The 18,615-nt window shown below is 38.5% G+C and overlaps 1 protein-coding gene across 4 annotated transcripts in view; it reads right to left on the bottom strand.

The window, feature by feature from the left end:
* SMPX (small muscle protein X-linked) overlaps nucleotides 1-17,366 on the bottom strand; it is a 42,305-nt gene extending 24,939 nt beyond the window's left edge. For 2 of the 4 annotated variants that reach the window (XM_026791851.2, XM_074534616.1), the window contains exons 1-4: nucleotides 17,211-17,366; nucleotides 13,609-13,668; nucleotides 8,552-8,641; nucleotides 4,755-4,908 (exon numbers count right to left, since the gene is read on the bottom strand). In XM_026791851.2, the coding sequence (XP_026647652.1) occupies nucleotides 4,768-4,908; nucleotides 8,552-8,641; nucleotides 13,609-13,647 (270 nt within the window). In that variant the 5' untranslated portion in view covers nucleotides 13,648-13,668; nucleotides 17,211-17,366 and the 3' untranslated portion in view covers nucleotides 4,755-4,767. Of the gene's footprint in view, nucleotides 1-4,754; nucleotides 4,909-8,551; nucleotides 8,642-13,608; nucleotides 13,669-16,180; nucleotides 16,267-17,190 lie in introns of those variants that run through there. The other 2 variants (XM_074534617.1, XM_026791852.2) reach the window with 2 other exon arrangements.
* Between the last annotated feature and the right edge of the window lie 1,249 nt (nucleotides 17,367-18,615).

The raw sequence follows: 18,615 nt of genomic DNA, 5'->3' as shown, positions 1-18,615 counted from the left end.
GGGACTCAATTAAATGAACACATATTCCTAAAACTGCAGTGCTCTTTCAAGAGCTCACAGCAGGTCAGAGTTCCTCTACTAGCAAAGCACTGTTGTGTTTCTGAGAAAAAAGCAATAACCTTGCTTGTGACTGTTCTGCAGTATAAATGTAGCCCTCTGATCCATGAGAGCACAGGGACAAGATGCAAACACTAAATTGTGTGTAAGAGCAGGGACACCAGGAGAGGTAAATGGCTGCTGCAACTGAGGGGCAGCTTTAGAGCAATATATAGCAGGAAACTGTAATTAAGTCTTTAGTGGGCAGAGTTATAATGTGCATTTTTAGCCTGGGGTGATAGACAAATTTTTTTAAGTAAATAATTAATAGCAACACCAAGGAATAACTAATAGCACAGCATCTTGTGTGTATGGACATAAGGCCTTTATTCCCTGAGGGGCTTCTGTTATGGTTTTTCCCCTTTTCTTTTTTCCCCAAGTGATGCCAATCTCAGAGGCTGCTCTGCTGACAAGATTTCTCATTTTATGTGGGGCAGAATTCTCTGCATAGTGCAAAGACTAAGCTGCACTAGGAAGCTTTTGCTAGTTCTTCAGACTTCAAAATAGAGTTCCCTTGCTTCTGTAACCTGACAACAGAACTATCTTCTGCAATCAAACCACCTTCCCCAGTAGAGCTCCAGGTAAAGACAACAATTTGTCTGCAAGTACTGCATTAGATGGTGAGAAACCATCTCATCAACATTGTGATGGGGATCCTGACAATCTCATTCTCCAAACACGACCAGAATACAGTGCTGGGAGTGCTGCCCCTATGTCCATGACAGACTGTTTTGTAACTTCAAGATAGTAAATTTCCCTTTTTGTCTTTTGAGAAGTTCTTCCACTAAGAATGCTTTCTTCAAGAGGAAAGGACGAGACCCCTTTAGCTGAAGGTTTAGGTCCTCTGAAACCAAAGTCCAGCATTTAGATTCCATGGCCCATCACCATAAAAGATTTGTTACACAGCCCTCCACACTTAGGAGACAAAGGTGAAGGGATGCAGGATGAAGAATGAACATGAGCTGCAGAAGTAACTGGCTGCCATTATCTACATTCTCAGGGGAAATGCCAGTTTGTGCTCAGGCCCATTTTTAAGTACAATCGCCATGCTAGTTATCACATGAGATATCACAACAATTGGCAATAAATCTCAGCCACAGCAGGCTCCATTTGTCACAAACTAAATGCTTCCTACCACTGCTTATTCAATAGGGCATATATTTTTAGTGTATGATATTTTGCTACTATTTTATTTTGCATATGCTTCATTCCTGTGCATGTAGAAATGTCCAGGTGTGAAAAGAGCAGAAAAAATTTGTAGATGGAGAAAAGGAAAATTGATCATAACTCACATTGTATATTAAAACTGCATGTAACACATCATCTACAGGTATGGAAGAAAAAATCTTTATGACAGATTATGCTAATTAGCTAATTATAGATGATAGACCAGATCCCCATAAGGGATGACTACAGTAATATCTTAACTGAGGAGCACTTGATGACCTTCAGTGGATCCAGCTCTATGACATCTCCCTAATTACATCCCTCCCACAAACTGTTGTAGTCACCACTATGATCCTAGCAAGTCTATTCATGTTTCCTAATTTGGCGAAGAGCAAGACCAAAGACATTTAACAGAAGTTACTCTAAAGTGAAAATTATGTAGGAATGGGTTTGCAAATAATGAACCAGCCTAATGCTTTGTAGGTTTCTTATTTTTGCTGCTGGGTTTGCATGCTAAACTGAGCAAGAAAACGTGGATCAAAATTAATACAAAATTAATCATGTTAACTTGCAATTTATTGAAACTAACCATGAAATATGAAAATGCAGGAGGTAAAGTTGGAAATACCTGCTGTGGTTCTAAAAGCTTTGATATCTGTGGCATGTTCAAGTGTACTTGTGATTTTTTTCTTTTGTATCATATTATAGGATCACAGAATAATGGAAATTATCCAGAGTATTTGGAGTTATTCTAGCTGTTTCAAGTAGGAACAGAGTTTCCTACAGAGTACCGCAAGAAAGAAAAAAATAATATCAAAGGGAAATCCCTCAGTAGTGAATATCTGAGAAGATTATAGTACTGATGTAAGAGAGAATTAATTTCCAAACTGAAAACCAAAGAATACCCTCATCTATCAGTACACACTCTGCACAGGCATATTCTATTGACCAGTCAGCTCACTATTCTTTTGAGATCATCACATACAAAGGATGATCTCTAACCCTTCTTGTAGATGGAGCAAAGCATCAGGTATATGTGATTGTGAATTTCTTGCAGACTGAGATAATCTTCTCTAGATTTACACAATCAATCATTAAACAGCTCTCTGACAAGACCACATTTTATACAAGGCTGCAGGCCACAACTTAAGCACCAGATCTGATTAATTTCCTCTTACAGGGGACAGTCCTTACATTTAGTATCACTCAAGGCTGCTGGATGTGGCACCTGATTAATTTACATCTCAATTTTATGTGGAATTCAGGCACATGCTTAGTTCTGCCCAACATCCAGTGAGTCCTGTACCTGCAGCTCCTGTGAACACTGAGTTTTCAGATCTGATCTGTGACTGCACTACCCAAAATCTAGAAACCTGTATCCCTGTCAGAACCTGATAACCAATACATCAAAAGAAGGACAGAGACAGAAATTACTTCTTAATAATCTCACTGCTTTCAAGATGCCTTTACTTGGCTGATGTTTCTGTAGAAAACTTTAGAGTGAACATCTGAGCCTGCCCTAAATGTTTCTGTCAGATTCTCAGTAAGGGGATTACTAAAAAACTTTTAAATGTTAAAAATAGCAATTATCTGAGAATAAATATGGGACTAAATTTATGTTGGAATATCTCTTATAGGAAAAAACCTCTTTAAAGCCTCACATTAAAGATTCATATTTCTCTGGGCAGTGCTTTGCTGAAATTACTAAAATGTTACATTTTACAAAATGTTTTTCCCCCTGCCCCAAGTTTCCTGAAGAGAAAGACCCTGTTGCATGTTTAAAATATCAGGAACATTATGACACAGCAGGGTAAAAGCAAGAAAAAACTCAACACTCTTTCCTTCCAAATGGCATATTTATGCTGTATATAAAAAATAATTATGTTAATGATGCAGAGTGCACTGGGGTAATGCACTCAAGTTATACAATTTCTTTTCATATTCTTGGTTCTTAGCATTTTTGCATTCCCAGAACCCCTTTGCATGGCTTTCTGTTTTCCTCTGTTTTTCATTTATGTTTCTGTGCAGTAAATTCCAGATGATTTTCTCCTGCTCAACTCCTCTGCCTCTTTTCAAGATAAAAAGGATTTATCAGTCAGTATGCACAACTAGCAATTCAGGTGAATATTATGTGACACAACTATTTTTTTTTTTACTGTAGCCAGGGTGGGGATTTTTTGGAATTAAAACTTATCTGTACATCTGGGTTTTTCATTGTAAGTGCCTGACACATCTTTACTGACTCAGGCTTTTCAAAGAAATCAGAGGATAATTTCATGGACAGAAGTTATCATAAATTTCTATAAGGTTCAGAATGTAGAACAACAAAGGCTTATGGGTCTAGTTTGAAATCAGATATAAATTTTTCTGAAGTTGGCACTGAAGTGCTGAATATTTCCTTTTGGAAATATTCACTTGGCACTGAAGATTTCCTTTTAAATAAAATGATCATAGAATCATAGAGTGCTTTGGGCTGGAAGGGATCTTTAAAGATCATCTAGTCCAACCCCTCTGCAATAAGCAGAGTCATCTTCACTAGACCAAGTTGCTCAGAGCCTCATCCAGCCTGATCTTCAGTGTTAATGAGGATGGGGCATTTATTTACCACCTCTCTGGGCAACTTGGTCCAGTGTTTCATCAAACTCATTGCAAAAAACTTCTTTCTAATATCTAGTCTGAATCCAATTCCCTCAAGTTTAAAACCATTGCTCATTATCCTATGACAAAAAGACCTACCAGAAATTCTGTCCTCCTTTTTTCTATAAGCCCTCTTTGAGTACTGAAAGGCCACAGTAAGATCTGCCCAGAGCCTCCTCTTCTCCAGGCAGAACAACTTCACTCTCTCAGTCTGTATTTCACAGAGATGCTCCTGCCCTCCCTTCACCTTTGTGCCCCTCCTCTGGGTTCACTCCAACAGATCCATGTCCTTCCTGTGCCATACTACAGCAAGTCCTGGAGTGCCACAAATAGCATGGGCTATGTTTGTGTGGTCAAATACATGGAACCATTAGTATGTAAATTTTCAATTACATAAATAAATTAATATCAAATGACTAATATTCCAAAGAAGCTTTTTAAAAATACTGACCTACTTGTTCACCACTGCAATAAATTTATTTGCATTGGAAAACATTAATTTGTAGTTATATTGTAAAAATACAAGTTCTATATTTTACAAAACTGGACTTTATGCTTATGAAGCAATACGTTATTTTTAAAGTGGCTTTGATATTCCAAATGCACTGAATTCCTAGTACGCTGAACAGACTACTTCAGGCGGGTTGGTGGGTGCCATATATCACTGGATATAGTCTCCAACATGTTTGAAATAACAGCAAATCTCAATTATGAGTTCTAATACTTTTCCTTTGAATTATGGTGTGTGACTCCAGGTCCACTGGAGTAGTTGAAAAACCATCTTTTTACTTAGAGAGCTTTCTGGATCAGCCTGCTTCTCCCAGAGCCATGCAGAGAACCTCTCTTCTACTCACCTGCTTCTTCCAGCTACTGTTCAGCTTTGGGGACATATTTCAGCTCACTCTTTATGTTCTGAATCTCTGACAAGTTGACAGCAAGACCTGGAAGTTTCTTAGCTCCTGGGAGCAGTTTCTTCTCTTTCTCCTCCTCTGTTGAAGCAGGAGCATTCTGCACAAAAGGACATCAGTGACCTTCCTGCTGCAATAGCAATCTCTTGAACATGAGCATAGATCAGTTATTTGAAAAACAGGAAATGATATTTTTATACTGAAGGCAATCCCAGTGAAAATGGTGTGGGGGCATGAAGAGGTAAGTTATTTTGTTGGTTGTTGTCTAAAATGTCTAAAACCATTCTAAAAAGAATAGAAGATGCTCAGTGTAGAGAATGAGGATTAGAATGGGCTAGAGTTTATAATGCCAGGCAATTATATTTCTAGAAAATAACTGGAGAATTAAAGGCAACTTTAAATCCTTCATATTTTAAATGACAAAAAAAGCAGAAGAACAATTTTTTATTATCTAATTCCTTTTAATGTTTCACAGTTGCCAGACATTTGGAGAGGAAGATCATCATGTACTTCTGCAGCTCTGGAGAAGAGCTATGATAGCAGGTTATGGACTCCAAAAGCTCCATGCAAGATCAACATGAGTTGAAATTTAACTTTTCATAACCTCAGTTGCAAGACCAGAAGGAGTTTTTATCATTATATATTTGAATTATGGTAGTGCTGCATGGCTATTTTGCTGGCACTGTAAAAATGCCAGTTAAATAACAGCAATTACACAACAGTGAGCAACTCAGCTCATTTCCCAATGGACCACAGTATTTCAGCCCTTGGTACTTCCTCGGCTGTACTATTGCTTCTGGATGAGTAGAGCAGGTATTAAAGACCATTTCTACTCTAGACTGGGTAATATTTTGAAGGAGTAGATTCCCAGACATCAGTTTAGTGTTGTTTCAGCCTGTTGTGTATTTTATAAAGCCGGCATAAAGAAGGAATGAAGTACACATAGAGATTAATTTACATTTTACTATAAAAAATTTCTTGATGAAATTATTTTTTCATTTTTGATTACTCTGTGAATGTCCTCTTGTGATGGGCTTTTTAGAGTTCAATCATGATTCAGATTTATTAGCCACCCTTTTTGAAAAGGGGAATTAACTGTGAACAGTCAATTCTTAATATTTAACTTAATTTTTAAAATTCCAACATTACTTGTCAAATATTACTGGCCAGTAAACGCCTCTTTTTTCTCTGTTGACTAATGGACTACATGCTAATCAGGAAGAAGATTGCAATGTCTACTAGCAAAAAAAACAAGGTATTGGAGAAAACTTTCTTCCTATCTGATCTTTAAGGACTTTCCTAAGATCACCAGGTATTAGAAAATGGAATTGATAATTACATTTCTTGGCTTGGTACACTTGTATTATCTTTTCTGACATTTTAGCCAATACACTATTGATTAATCCAAGATAATACTAATAATATTTGACTATTTTTTGCCAGATTATTTCAAATCCCAGCCAGTAGTTCATCCCCAGGAACTGTATGTACTGCCTGATACGTGGTTTAATGATCCAACATCCTGAAACAGTAGCAAAGCACAGCAGGAGAATAAGTAAATTGATACAAAAGCTGTTTGGAAGGATGCACAAAATTGTATCAGCAGTCAAAGATGTAATGAGCTTGTACTGTTTCCTTTGACAGTTTTCCTAGATAATCTGAATAATCAGGGGAAACAAGCAGTCCCTGAACCCTGCAGTACTTATTAATACATAGCAGAAACTATGTAAAAATACCATTTCAAGTCATGTGCAATACCATTCCTCTTGTAGAACAAGTGGTGCAAGCTTTGCCCACATTTTGGAGACTTTGTGCTCCATAAATTGTTGTCAGCTTTCTCTTCCAGCCTCAGGTGTTTGGTGTTTATGACCTCACTGCTCCCTGTATTACTCACTCCATGTGCAACACACAGCTGAGGTTTGACTAAAGCCTTCAGTTTTATGGAAGGAAGCCTGAAAAGTCCTTTAGATATACAATATATATACAATAAGTCTTAATAGATATACAATAAGGGTTAATTAAAAAATACAAGCATGGGAATGCTCTGACTGAAGAAGAGTTATTTTCTGTAATTCCCACCCTCCATTTCTTTTCATGCTAACATGTCTGCTCCACTGACCTTCAAAAATACACATTCCTATCTGACTCCACCACCCCTTTGAGTAAGATCCATATTCCCCTCATCTCCTATGGCAAGGCTATAAAACACAGAGGAAAATGCACTGTTAGCAGTGATTATGCACTGTTAAAAGTAGGATTTGTCTAAAACTGCTCTGAAAAATCATGAGCTGTATGGCAAAACTTAACAAGATGAGAAAATTGAAATGACAAGTTCACTGGTAGCATTTTTATTCTATTCCTATAACAAGATCTTTGCCTGTAGTGTTTAATCCCATTGGTTTGGTTGAGTATTGCCCATAAAACCTGGGCCAAGATCTTCCATAATGTCTGTCTCCTATAGGTATTCATGCAGATGAGAAAGCAACATTCAATTACCCAAACAAATGTAATTATCAGCACCAGTCATTTGCTTTATTTCTCAAACACTATTAGAACTCACACATTTCTGTTTAATAACATCCACTCTTTCACCAGTTTAATTACTGCAGAGAGAATATGCTTTGACTCCTTTCCAAGGGAGAAAGCCACAATATCTATCCAAGGTCATTTTGTATGTTTGTTTTCTAAATCTTCTGAAGAGCCAAGTCAGCCTAGGTTTGATTATTTCAGGAAAGTTCTCTGTAAACAGAGAACATAAACAACATGTTCATATCAAAATATGGCAAAATTCAGAGAAAAAAGTCTGCCTGAGACAGGAAAAGAAGAATTGGCTCTTACACAGCCTGTCCTGCCCTTGGCTGTGAGGAGCAGTGGGAGCTCTGGCCCAGCAGGATGAGTTCTCATTTGGGGACTGTGAATCCAAACTAATTAAACTGGCCAGGAAACCAGGAGCATCCATCTTTTTTATCTTGCTTGGAATATCTACCACTACCTTTTCTTCCACTGTAGGTGTTAGGGTCTCATTTATTATTGAAGTTAATGGTAATTAAGATGCTCTAATATGATTCAGAAATATGATATCTGTGTTTAATCATAACCTTTGTGATCAATGTTAGTTAAGGTATAAATTGGATTGTATATTCAAACCTCAGTGTTAAACACTTCCGTAAAATACAAGCATGAAAATACAGAATTCAGTCTAAAATGGAGTATTTTCACCCCTGGGCAGATAAATAGGTTTGGAATTTCTGTTTTAACTTGCAAGTGTCTTAGCATTCAATTTCTTCTTGTTGATAAATCTTCTAAAAAGCGCCGTGTTTGAAAACCTGTTCCAATATTGTTAAGCTGTAATAATAAATCACACCACAGGGTGACAGCAGCAAAGTCTTCCAAAGCCTTGCTATAACTTTTCCTGCTGTATCTCATCAGCTCCCATCTAGAGAAATACTGCTGGGGAAATGCTGGCTCTCTCCCCTGACAGCAGATATCATCCTGCTGGGGAAGCAGAGCTACACACCTTTAAAGCCGTTTATGTTCCTATAGGTGCCTTGGCACCAAAAGCAGAACTATCTATACATGAAGTGTTAGTAAGTGGCCATTTATTTCCATGAATGATCAGAGCATGTCCAGCTGTGGTACCTAAGATTGGTATGTGGAGCTATAAAATCACTTTAAAGGCCTTTTCCATTTTATGGCAGGGATTCTCCTCAGAAAAAACAAATCAAAAAACCTTTTTTGCTTACCTCCTCCACTTCTTCGGGTGTAACTTCTTTTCTTTTATGAGGGTGGCCTGCACCAGGGCGAAATGCTCCCATTGGGATGTTAATATTAGCCTGTGAGAAGGAAATTTGATGCATTTAATAGTGACTGATAAATGAAGATACAGTTGGTAAATGGCAAAACTCAAAAGGAATGGGACAAGCATACAGACATAATCATGCTTTTTCCAAGCACTTATGTCTTCAATGTATGCATCATCACACCACTCCTGTGGAAAGAGAAGTGCTTTCATCTCCATTTGAAAGAGAGAAAGTGAAAAAACAAACTAGAAAGCTTTTGAATTTCTGCATTTTAGACTAATGCTTTCTGATTTCATTGGACTTTAAAACAAATGAGTACTGGACACTAAAGTGTCTTTAGGCACCTTGGTCTGCTTCAGTTTGGTCAAGGTCAAACAGAGAGTGAGTGCCAAAAACAATGTTTAAGTGTAAATTGTGCAAATCCTTCAATAACACCCAATGACTGGACCACTCTCCATTCTCTAATGACACCACTTTTCACCTCACTTAATCACAGGTATCTTGGAAGGGAAGCCTGCCCTGAGTCATCTTAAACCATAAGTATTTCAAATGTGATTTTACCAATAAAATTTACCCACAGTTGCTACGAACTGCAAACACTTGAACCAGCTCCAACACCGGGCAGACCCTGGCTTCTGCAGGCCCCTGGCTTCTGCAAACTCCCTCCAGAATGACACCCACACAACTGCATCAATCTCATCTTTTATCTTGGGCAGAAAGCCAGTAGCCATAACATAATTGGGGCTGATAACAGATATCTTAAAAGTAAAGATTTTGGGGAATAGAATAGCACAAAACACTGCTTAGGAAAGAGCAGCTGAAAAGTATCCATTTCCCAATGTGACCCAGCCAAGATTGTTTTAAAAGTCAAATGGCATGATCAACTAAATGCACAATTTATACTTATTCTTATCTCGTGATCTCAGAAGAGAAGCTGCTCCTAGGAAATGTCATCAAAATACCACGACTCCCACTGGTAAAACCAGGGGTTGAATCAATAATGTTACGGAGCAGAAGCAGAGAACCTTCTAACAGAGAGCTCTGCTCTTGTCCTTTACCACCTAACTGATCTGCACTAAATGAAGACAAATAATCCCATCCTCCTGCTCAAGATATGGTCTTGCAGATCATGACCCACTTGGGAAACCACAGGAAAACAGCTCAGGTTTTCAGTAACAACAACTGCTCTGACAGCTGTAATCAAATGACAAGCAAATTAAAACTCCATCTGCCAAGAAATGAATGCTTTTCCCTCTATTCTGCTTACCTCTTTCCCATTATCTTATTCATGCAAGATGACACTGTCATTTCAGTGGGGCTGCCAAATATCTGCAAGGTGACAGACAACCATGCATTTGTTTTATAAAGGTCTTCCACTGAGCATTAGTTTAGATACTGTGAAACTTTTCACCTGCACTTTTAAAGTTCCCAGGGAACAGGGCATTTTCAGCCTCACAGTTCCTAACTCATTATTTCATTTATGGGTGGGAAAACCCATCTTTTTTATTTCTAGTCTTGAGTAACTACCCCACCAAACTCTGGTATCTCTAGAGAGCTTCAATTTTTGGAACAGGAAACTTCTCTGCAAATTACAGCAAGCATGGTCATACAAGTCTGCAGAGTTGAACCTTTAAGAGATATCTCTCCTTGTGGTGCACATCCTGAACTTGGACATTCCTTCCCCTTGGAGGCAGCCAAAGCAAAAGCCAGCCTCCCACAGAACACTACAGCCCTTGCATTTCCCACTGTGACTGACAGACCAGCTGCAACTAAAAGTGGTTCAGAAAGCAAAAGTCCCAGGCTGCTAATTAAATTCAATAAAGCACTCTTTGGTCTGCTTCAGCACTTTCCCAGTAATCTGGGTCACACTAAAGCAGTTTGTACTTTTTTGTCTGCAATAGGGACATTCATGTCAGAGTTCAAGCAAGAGGTATGCAGTTGTGACAAAATAACTTAGTAAAATGAGCATCCTTTAAAAACACAGTTAAAAACAGTTTGGATCTGATAATACATACTGTAAATGAAAGTATTTCCAGTATGAAATGAAAATATGATGTTTCCAAACAATTCCTGACCATAGGTACCAAAGTTCTGAGCTGTAAATCTCTCTTAATCCAGAGCTGGTCCTGTCTTGCAGATGAGCAGCTGTGTGTCTGCCAAATTCTGTACACCAGCATAGCGCTGCAAGGACTTGTGCTGTGTTGCCTAACAACTTCTGTTGTTTAACAAAAAGACAATTCTGTTTTAAAAATATGTTTCAAGACTTTTGTCACCTGTGAGTTGAGATGGAGATATGACCCTATCCAGTAAAATGCTAAATAGGAAATTTTCTGTTCTAGACTCTGGAAATCCTAAATTATAATTGCTTTAGTCAGACTTTCTAGGTGTGATGGTTATGTTTATCCATACTAATTATGAAAACTACTGAATTTGCCTCTTCCTTTTTTTGAAAGGCATACCATATTTAGTGCCATGCAGTTTTTGCAATGACTGGATAGATGTGTGCACTGATGTACTCTACCAGGCTCCTTCTGAACAGACCAAAGGAAAAATACCTGTACAAATGACATACTAATATATTGCTGGTTTGACTCAATTGAATTGGTACTTTGAGATTTTTGTGTGCTCTTCTTTCTGTTTTTTAGAGAGAGGGCATTAAAGCTAGGATTCAGCTGATGCAGCTGTGCATGAGTTGAGGACTGTTATGGATAAGTCCTTCACAACATCACAGCCATTCCTGGCTGTCCAGATGGATGACTGAGTAATCTGGAAAGACACTTTTGTAGAAATTAATAGGAAGGAAGGAAGGAAGGAAGGAAGGAAGGAAGGAAGGAAGGAAGGAAGGAAGGAAGGAAGGAAGGAAGGAAGGAAGGAAGGAAGGAAGGAAGGAAGGAAGGAAGGAAGGAAGGAAGGAAGGAAGGAAGGAAGGAAGGAAGGAAGGAAGGAAGGAAGGAAGGAAGGAAGGAAGGAAGGAAGGAAGGAAGGAAGGAAGGAGCTGGAGAGAAAATGGAATGAAATCAAGAAACAAACAACAACAAAAACCTAGAAACCTCCTCACCCTTACCTCTGGGCAAAGCCAAGAGTGTTTAAAGACAGAATAATTTTCAGTCAGAGCTGTTCACAGCCTTTAGTACAGTGAGAAGGGGAGGTCAGCAATTGCTTCCAGAAATTAACATCCTTTGGTCCTCTATTGCCCCAAACTACTCTTAGGAACCAGTTGCTGCCTTTAACTCTCACACATCTGTGTTAAGTAGCTATTGGGAAGTGAACATTTTTGTGCATATCTAGCACAGTCAGAAAAGAGCCATTTCAGAGACAGAACACCATGAAACACTTTAGTTAGTGAGGTGCCATTACATTCCTTTTGCTGCAGCATGATGTACATTCCCCAGGGCACATCAGTCCTATTATACCAGCACACAATAGCAAAGGATCATAAGATATGAATCACAATGTAGAAAAGTAATGTGACATTTTGAGTCATCGTTCTTAGACTGCTCAAAGTGTAACAAGCATCAATTCAGGTGCAAGTCTCCCTGCTAGAACCACCTTTGACCCAATGCTTAATAGATATATTTTAAATTTTTGCTGTAATTTTTCTCATTATTCAATTTACCTTTGCAAAAAATTAAAGTTTATTGAGATATAACACTTAGTGCTTAAATTTAATGCATTTTTAGATGAAAAATCTAGGAGCATTGTTTATATTTAGAAGCTGGAAGCCATTCTACAAAAAAAATGCAGCCTATCATTACATCTCTAAGGAAAAAAATGTAAACCAATTAATTCCTTAGAAATTTTTGTATGTACCTGTGGAGTTTAAATGAAAAATGTAAATAAATACTTTTCAGCTATTTAAGATCCATATTTTTTCATTAATCCTACAAACATTTCTATAGTCATTGTAAAAGAGGGATTTAAATTTGAACTGAGTGAAATCAAAAGTCTGGCAAAATGGCTTTTTTTTTCCTAATTTCAAGTGTACAGTATTTTTCATGCCTATTTGGGTAGAATTGATGATGATGATCAAGAGAATCTGCACTTTCACAGGGCTTTGCATCTTTAGTATGATGCCTAGCCCCTGGCTGATTAATCTTGATACTCCAATCCATTGCATTAGTATTATCTCAAGAAAACAAAGAAGACTTCAGAAATTCCATTTTAAGTTTCTTAGGTAAGGCAACTTGAACTCCTAGTAAAATTTCATGGGAAGTGCATTTTACAAAATACATGAGAATTCTGTAAGATTCTTAAGTTCAGAATATATTTTGGCCTTTTGACAAGAACCATTGATAACATGAACTAAACACGTTCTTCATGACCTTACTTCATGATGATGTTGGGATAATTCCCCAGCTATTTATTTTATAAGTATGCAACAATCAACTCTATCCTTATAAGCAAGAAGTATGCAGCAATCAACTCCATCTTCCTTCAATATATCATTGAAGAAGTTACATGGCAGACAAGAATGTTTCAAATTAAAAGATCTGTATTCCTCTCATTTTCCTTGGGCTTCTAAATAAAATTCTTCTTAAACTATTATTTGAACTTGAAGGTTTTTCTCCTTAAGAATGCAGACATGAAAAACTTCACAACACCCATGCTACCTTTTTAGCCTATCATTCTCCCAGCATTATATTGGCTTTGTGGCAAATCTAATGGTTGCAGGAATTATTTTTACTTAACAGTTACGCAGATGCATTACCATACTTTTCTTAGATGATCCTCCACTAGGCATACCCTAACACTGCAAAGACCAAGCAAACAAGTGATTAATGAACCTATCTGATCCAGTTTTTCTATCAGCTCAGATCAAAAGATGATCTCCAGGTCATGCTTTTTCAGTGCTTTCATATCTACTAAGCTTTTCACTTTGACAGAATAACCCCAGCTAGCACTCCTATGGTGCTTTGTCTGAGTAAAAATGCAATTTGCCAAGCAATGGAAGACGATATTTATTATTTTATTATATTAAAAACATAAATGCTATCTCTTACCTGAATGGCTTTGACATGTGATGCTGGTTGTTTTGACATTTTTACGACAGAGGCTTATCCCTGCAAGCAAAATTGGAAAGTGTTACAGGCTCTGACATTCTGATAGCTGTGGAAGATAAGCCAGAACTTAACCCACGCTGCCTCTTGACAGGCATCCATTTCATCTGCCCAGCTCCTGTTTCCATCTCAGTTTCCAAGCTGCTTAGTTATTCCTTCTGATATCAGGAGGAGACAGAACACCTGAGCTTCACCAATTAATCTTTCATAGCCACAAATGAAGCTATCTCTTTCACATTAAAAACAATAATGAGTAGAGATAAGGAATCTCTCAAACCTTAACAGTACTGTTAAATGAGTAAGAATTCAAGGAAGCTTTTGAGGATAAATAGTGTATGATTAGCCCAGTCACAGTATGTATGTGGGAATTATTAGAACTTTCAGTTTAAGCCTTCTCTCAAATAAAACATAACTTGTTAGAAAACGTTGGTAAATGCAGACATAACCATTTTCTGACTCAATCCTTGCAAATCTTTAGTGCCTGTGGACTGAAAGTTACCAAGATGATCAAGAAGAAAAGTTCTCCTTGACAATTGCTAGAGCACAAAGTAGCCTCCTTTCAAAGTTTTGGTTCATATAGATTCATCAATTTTCTTTAGCAATAAGATCAAAAATAACATATTTTTCCATATAATTTTATGCAGGTGGAGAAATATGGACTGATAGAGTATTAATATACAATAGCAAAGGGAAATGTGCCAAAGCAAAAAGGAAGAAATTTTATTAACAGATTATTTGAAACACCATCTCAGCCTTTCATTCTCTCAATTGGAAGTTACATTTTAACTGGACTAGAGTTTCATCAAAGTCTTGTTATTTAACTATTACAATATAAAGTAAGGCAGTAATTCTAAAAGCTGAGAAATTAATTCACCAGAAAATTCACTGATCACCACCAAACTACAGCACATTTTTGATACTGTATTTAATCTTAGATAGGAAGGGAAGTAATGAGAACAGAAATAAATGACATAGGAGAGAACAGCAGAAATACACTCAGAAATTAAAGGTACTTTGAGGTACTTGGGTATGTCAAAGGGTATAACTGTGACATGAGGCAGTCCCCAAAAAACCATACAGATGAGTTGTAGGTTGGCTTTAACTTGGCATATCAGCAATATCAGCCTGAAATTGTTTTGCTGGGACTGACTAGAAGAATTCCTGTTTCATATTCTCACATCAGTTTTAAATCTGTGTAGGATGCTGAGCAGAATTAAAAATACAAATGACCTGCCATTAGAGGTCTCCCTCTGGTCACACTCCCAGCTGCAGAAAGTAGTGTCCAAACCAACACAGCATTCAGTCAGAGGACAATCATGTTCATAAATTGTTTGGGTTTAAATTGCTTCTACTAAATTAATAAATCAGAAAAAAAACCCACTGTGCAAAATAAAATCAGCATTCTTTTAATGAGCTATATATTGTGGTTTTATATATACAATCTTCAAATGAGAAGGAGTTTAAAAACTTCAGAATTCACTTTAGGGGATGCTATCTCAGCCACTGACATTCGTGATAAAATTCAAACACATTTCAAAAACACAAAAGGATTTACTAGACTCTATCTCCTTTAGTTTTGAAAATCCTTATGAGGTAAATAAATAATTGTTCCATTGATCAGTGACTGTATTCCAAAATAAACACAAAATAATTCCCCAACTGACTGGAAAGATAGGAGTCATAATACAGAATGTTTAATTATTTTTTTAATCAAATTCTCATCTTTCTAATCAGAATGAAAAATAGAAAAAAAGCACATTTAAAAATGTTTAAATAACATTAAACATTTTGAAGCACAGTGGATCTACTTCCCAAACACTGTCACAAAGAAATTCTTGCTAAGATGTACTTCATGTTGCATGTCTGTGCATTGCAAAAACACCCATACACACCTCTTGGGGCACTTAGAGATAAATGGCAAGGATTTACCCTGAACCTCAGCTCTGAAACAAGCCCAGCATTAGTGCTCCTCAGCGAGGTGCTCTGGGTTCACAAGCAGCCAGTGCTGGAAATTACTGCAATCAGACACCGGTGCCTAAAGAGGGATGCATGATACAATTGTGTAGGACTGCTTTTGGAGGAGGTGATTTTCCTAGCAGGCCTCACTGTCCTCATTACCGCCAGAGAAATCAGGACAACAGCACACTACTGAGTAAAAATAGATCTGTGCCTCTTTCCCCTTCCCTCCCTTCCCCGAATTTCCTTACAGACCAATACTGACCATCAATCACAGGAAAATAAACCCTAGATTACACAAGCATCCATTACAGAAGTGATAAGTTAATTTTTTTTATCAATTCCTTTGCTCTTTCACCACGTGTCTCACAGAGAGAGAGTCAAGAGTGCTGCACTGATTGTATTAAGTTATTTCTGGTATTCCAATCAGCTCTGCAAACTTGAAAAAGTCCCACTTCACCCTCATTTCCACAGCAGGATTTCATGTCTCTGGCAGGCAGAGAAATGCAGACATGCAGCCTGTATTCCCTGGTGTCTTTTTGGCCTCCCCACACCTTACCTTTTACCTTTTATGGGCTGCATGCTGAGCCAAACTTAGAAAGCAGTGGCAGCATTAGTTCAATTTGGAGCTGGTTTATGGCAACCTTCCCTTGCAAATTCCCTCGCTTTGCAGTGAAGTACTCACGAGCAGGACTACTTGAGAAATACAGGACTACTGCAGGGGAATAAATTACTGTTTTGAAGCAAAACTTTGTAAAACAAAGGAACCTGTCTTCTGTCTCTCTGCTAAAAATAATTTCTGACAGAGCTGCAGCAAGATAATAAGCTGATTTATTCAATTTGCTTTAAATACGATGAGATATCATAATGCCATCTTTTGTAATGCACACCAGAGATGTACAGTAGCACACAGACAACAGCAAGAGCCCTCCCCCTGCCTCAGCTGGAAGCTGTCCTCTCCCCCCACTGCATGCACAGCATCAAGCACAATGGGCATTTTGGAGACAGAACTGCAGTGTATTATCTTATTAAAAGACTTTGACAGGAACTACACGACTGTGAGACCCAAGCAGTACAATGAAAGAAGAGAAACCCCTACTCTTCAGCTTTCAGCCTGTTACACAAAAACTTACTACAAGCTCTAGGCAAATGTGGTCACATTTTCTGTAATACATACACAATAATCTGTGTTACAGCTGCCTGTTAAGCTTAGTGAAAGAAACCTCTCTTAGATCAAAACCATAATATTTCACTAACTATAATAAACATACAGAAAACATTAGCCTTCTGCCTATCTACTACAATATTCAAACTCATACACATTTCTTATGAGTCATGAGGTATTTAAGTGACTTTTAAATTTTTAGATCCCCACAGACTATGAAGTAATAGCAATCTGCTCTGAATACTCTGATGCACTGCATGAGACATTAAAATAGGCAGAAAACCACAACTATTGTAGTAAACTCACAGTAATTCCTAAAGAATTTTCATGAGGGTCTTTCAAGATTTTAATTGACCCTTTCAAGATTAGCTAACTTATTTACCTATATAAAAAAAGTTCCAAACCGTCCAGTGAGTATGCACACCTCCTTTTGATGCTGAAAGAGGTACCTTCTTCTACCAGCTGAGGTTTTTGACTGTGACCCTTTTAATGTGTCTGAAATAGCTCCGATGTTTTCAGCCTGGACGGCACTGAGTGCTGCTCCAGGCTGGAGTGGGACTCGGCAGAGAAGCAAAGTGTAAAAGGGAATTCCTGTCATAGCTTCCAGTTGTTCTTCCTAAATATAGAGTTTGATTCACCCTGTAACTTGGTCCCCTGTGACACTTGACCATGGTAAAAGCAGGGCTCAACTGTCAAGCAGGAGGTGTTGAAGGAACACACCTTTAGGTCCTTTTCTCTGCCCTCCCTCTCCCTGTCATTCCAGGCTTTTCCCAAGTGCCAGGCATACAGCAGTAGCAGGTAACACAGAACTCCTCCCACGGCATTTGGGGCAGTGTGTGCCTCCCTACGCCACACTGCAGAGGAAATAATTATGGAGACATAATTATGAAGAAGTCACCTCAGAGGAGCTATCTAGGGGAGGTGAATGACACACCAACGTGACCATATTGCTGCTGCTTTGGGAGCAAACTCACCCAGCAGCTGCCCTGGGGTGCCAGCAGAGCCTTCCTCCCTGCAGGACAGCCCTGCTCACCAGGGAGGGCTCCTGAGCCTGCGAGGCCACTGTGACCAGCTGCTGAGCCTGTGGGCGTGGGGATGAAAAAAAGCCAAAGGAGGAGTGTGTATGTGAGAGAGAGAGAGAGTTCTTACAGCTCATGAAGGAAGTAAAACATTACATAACTATGCTCATGCTGGCTGGAGTATTGTCTTAGTGAGGGCTACTGATGGAGCTTTCACAACAAGTCGTGTGGGGCATATCCTCAGGTTTCCACTTGCAGAAGTGCAAATTCCTGGTCATCTGTGCATCTTCACAAGAATGAATGTCCCTCTTCCTCATTCCTCTGCTGTACCTGATCTCCACTGGACCCACAACAGTAATGGTGACAAGAGCAGTGTAATTATGGGCAATAACTGTCAAGGATCTCCCTTGAGTTTAATTCATTTGACCAATGACCCTTTTAATTTCTGTATCTGAAATAGAAAGGTGACCAAGCAGGCTGCTTCATTAAGCCTATGACTCACTCTCCACTGCCTTCTTTCCCAAAAATGTTGTCATCTGGAAGCTGATAAAGCTGATGACTTGCTCTGGGAGATTGCTGACAACCTACAGCCACTCCCTTCCCAAGCAGCCACAAGAAGATGAATGACACAGAAACGGGCAGACAACCAGGTCATGCATTTGTGTAGGGCAGGACTGATGGGTGTACACACAGCCATCAGCTCATTCCACGGAGACCTCCATTCCTCAGGTAGGCAGATTATGCCTCTTGCCAAAGATTTTGAAGCAAGAGAGAACTACTGCACTTGAAACGTGGTGGAGTTCCCAAGAG

The sequence above is a fragment of the Zonotrichia albicollis genome, chromosome 2 (assembly GCF_047830755.1).
Source record: "Zonotrichia albicollis isolate bZonAlb1 chromosome 2, bZonAlb1.hap1, whole genome shotgun sequence".
Classification (NCBI taxonomy): Eukaryota; Metazoa; Chordata; class Aves; order Passeriformes; family Passerellidae; genus Zonotrichia; species Zonotrichia albicollis.
This window is presented reverse-complemented; position numbering and strand designations above follow the sequence as displayed.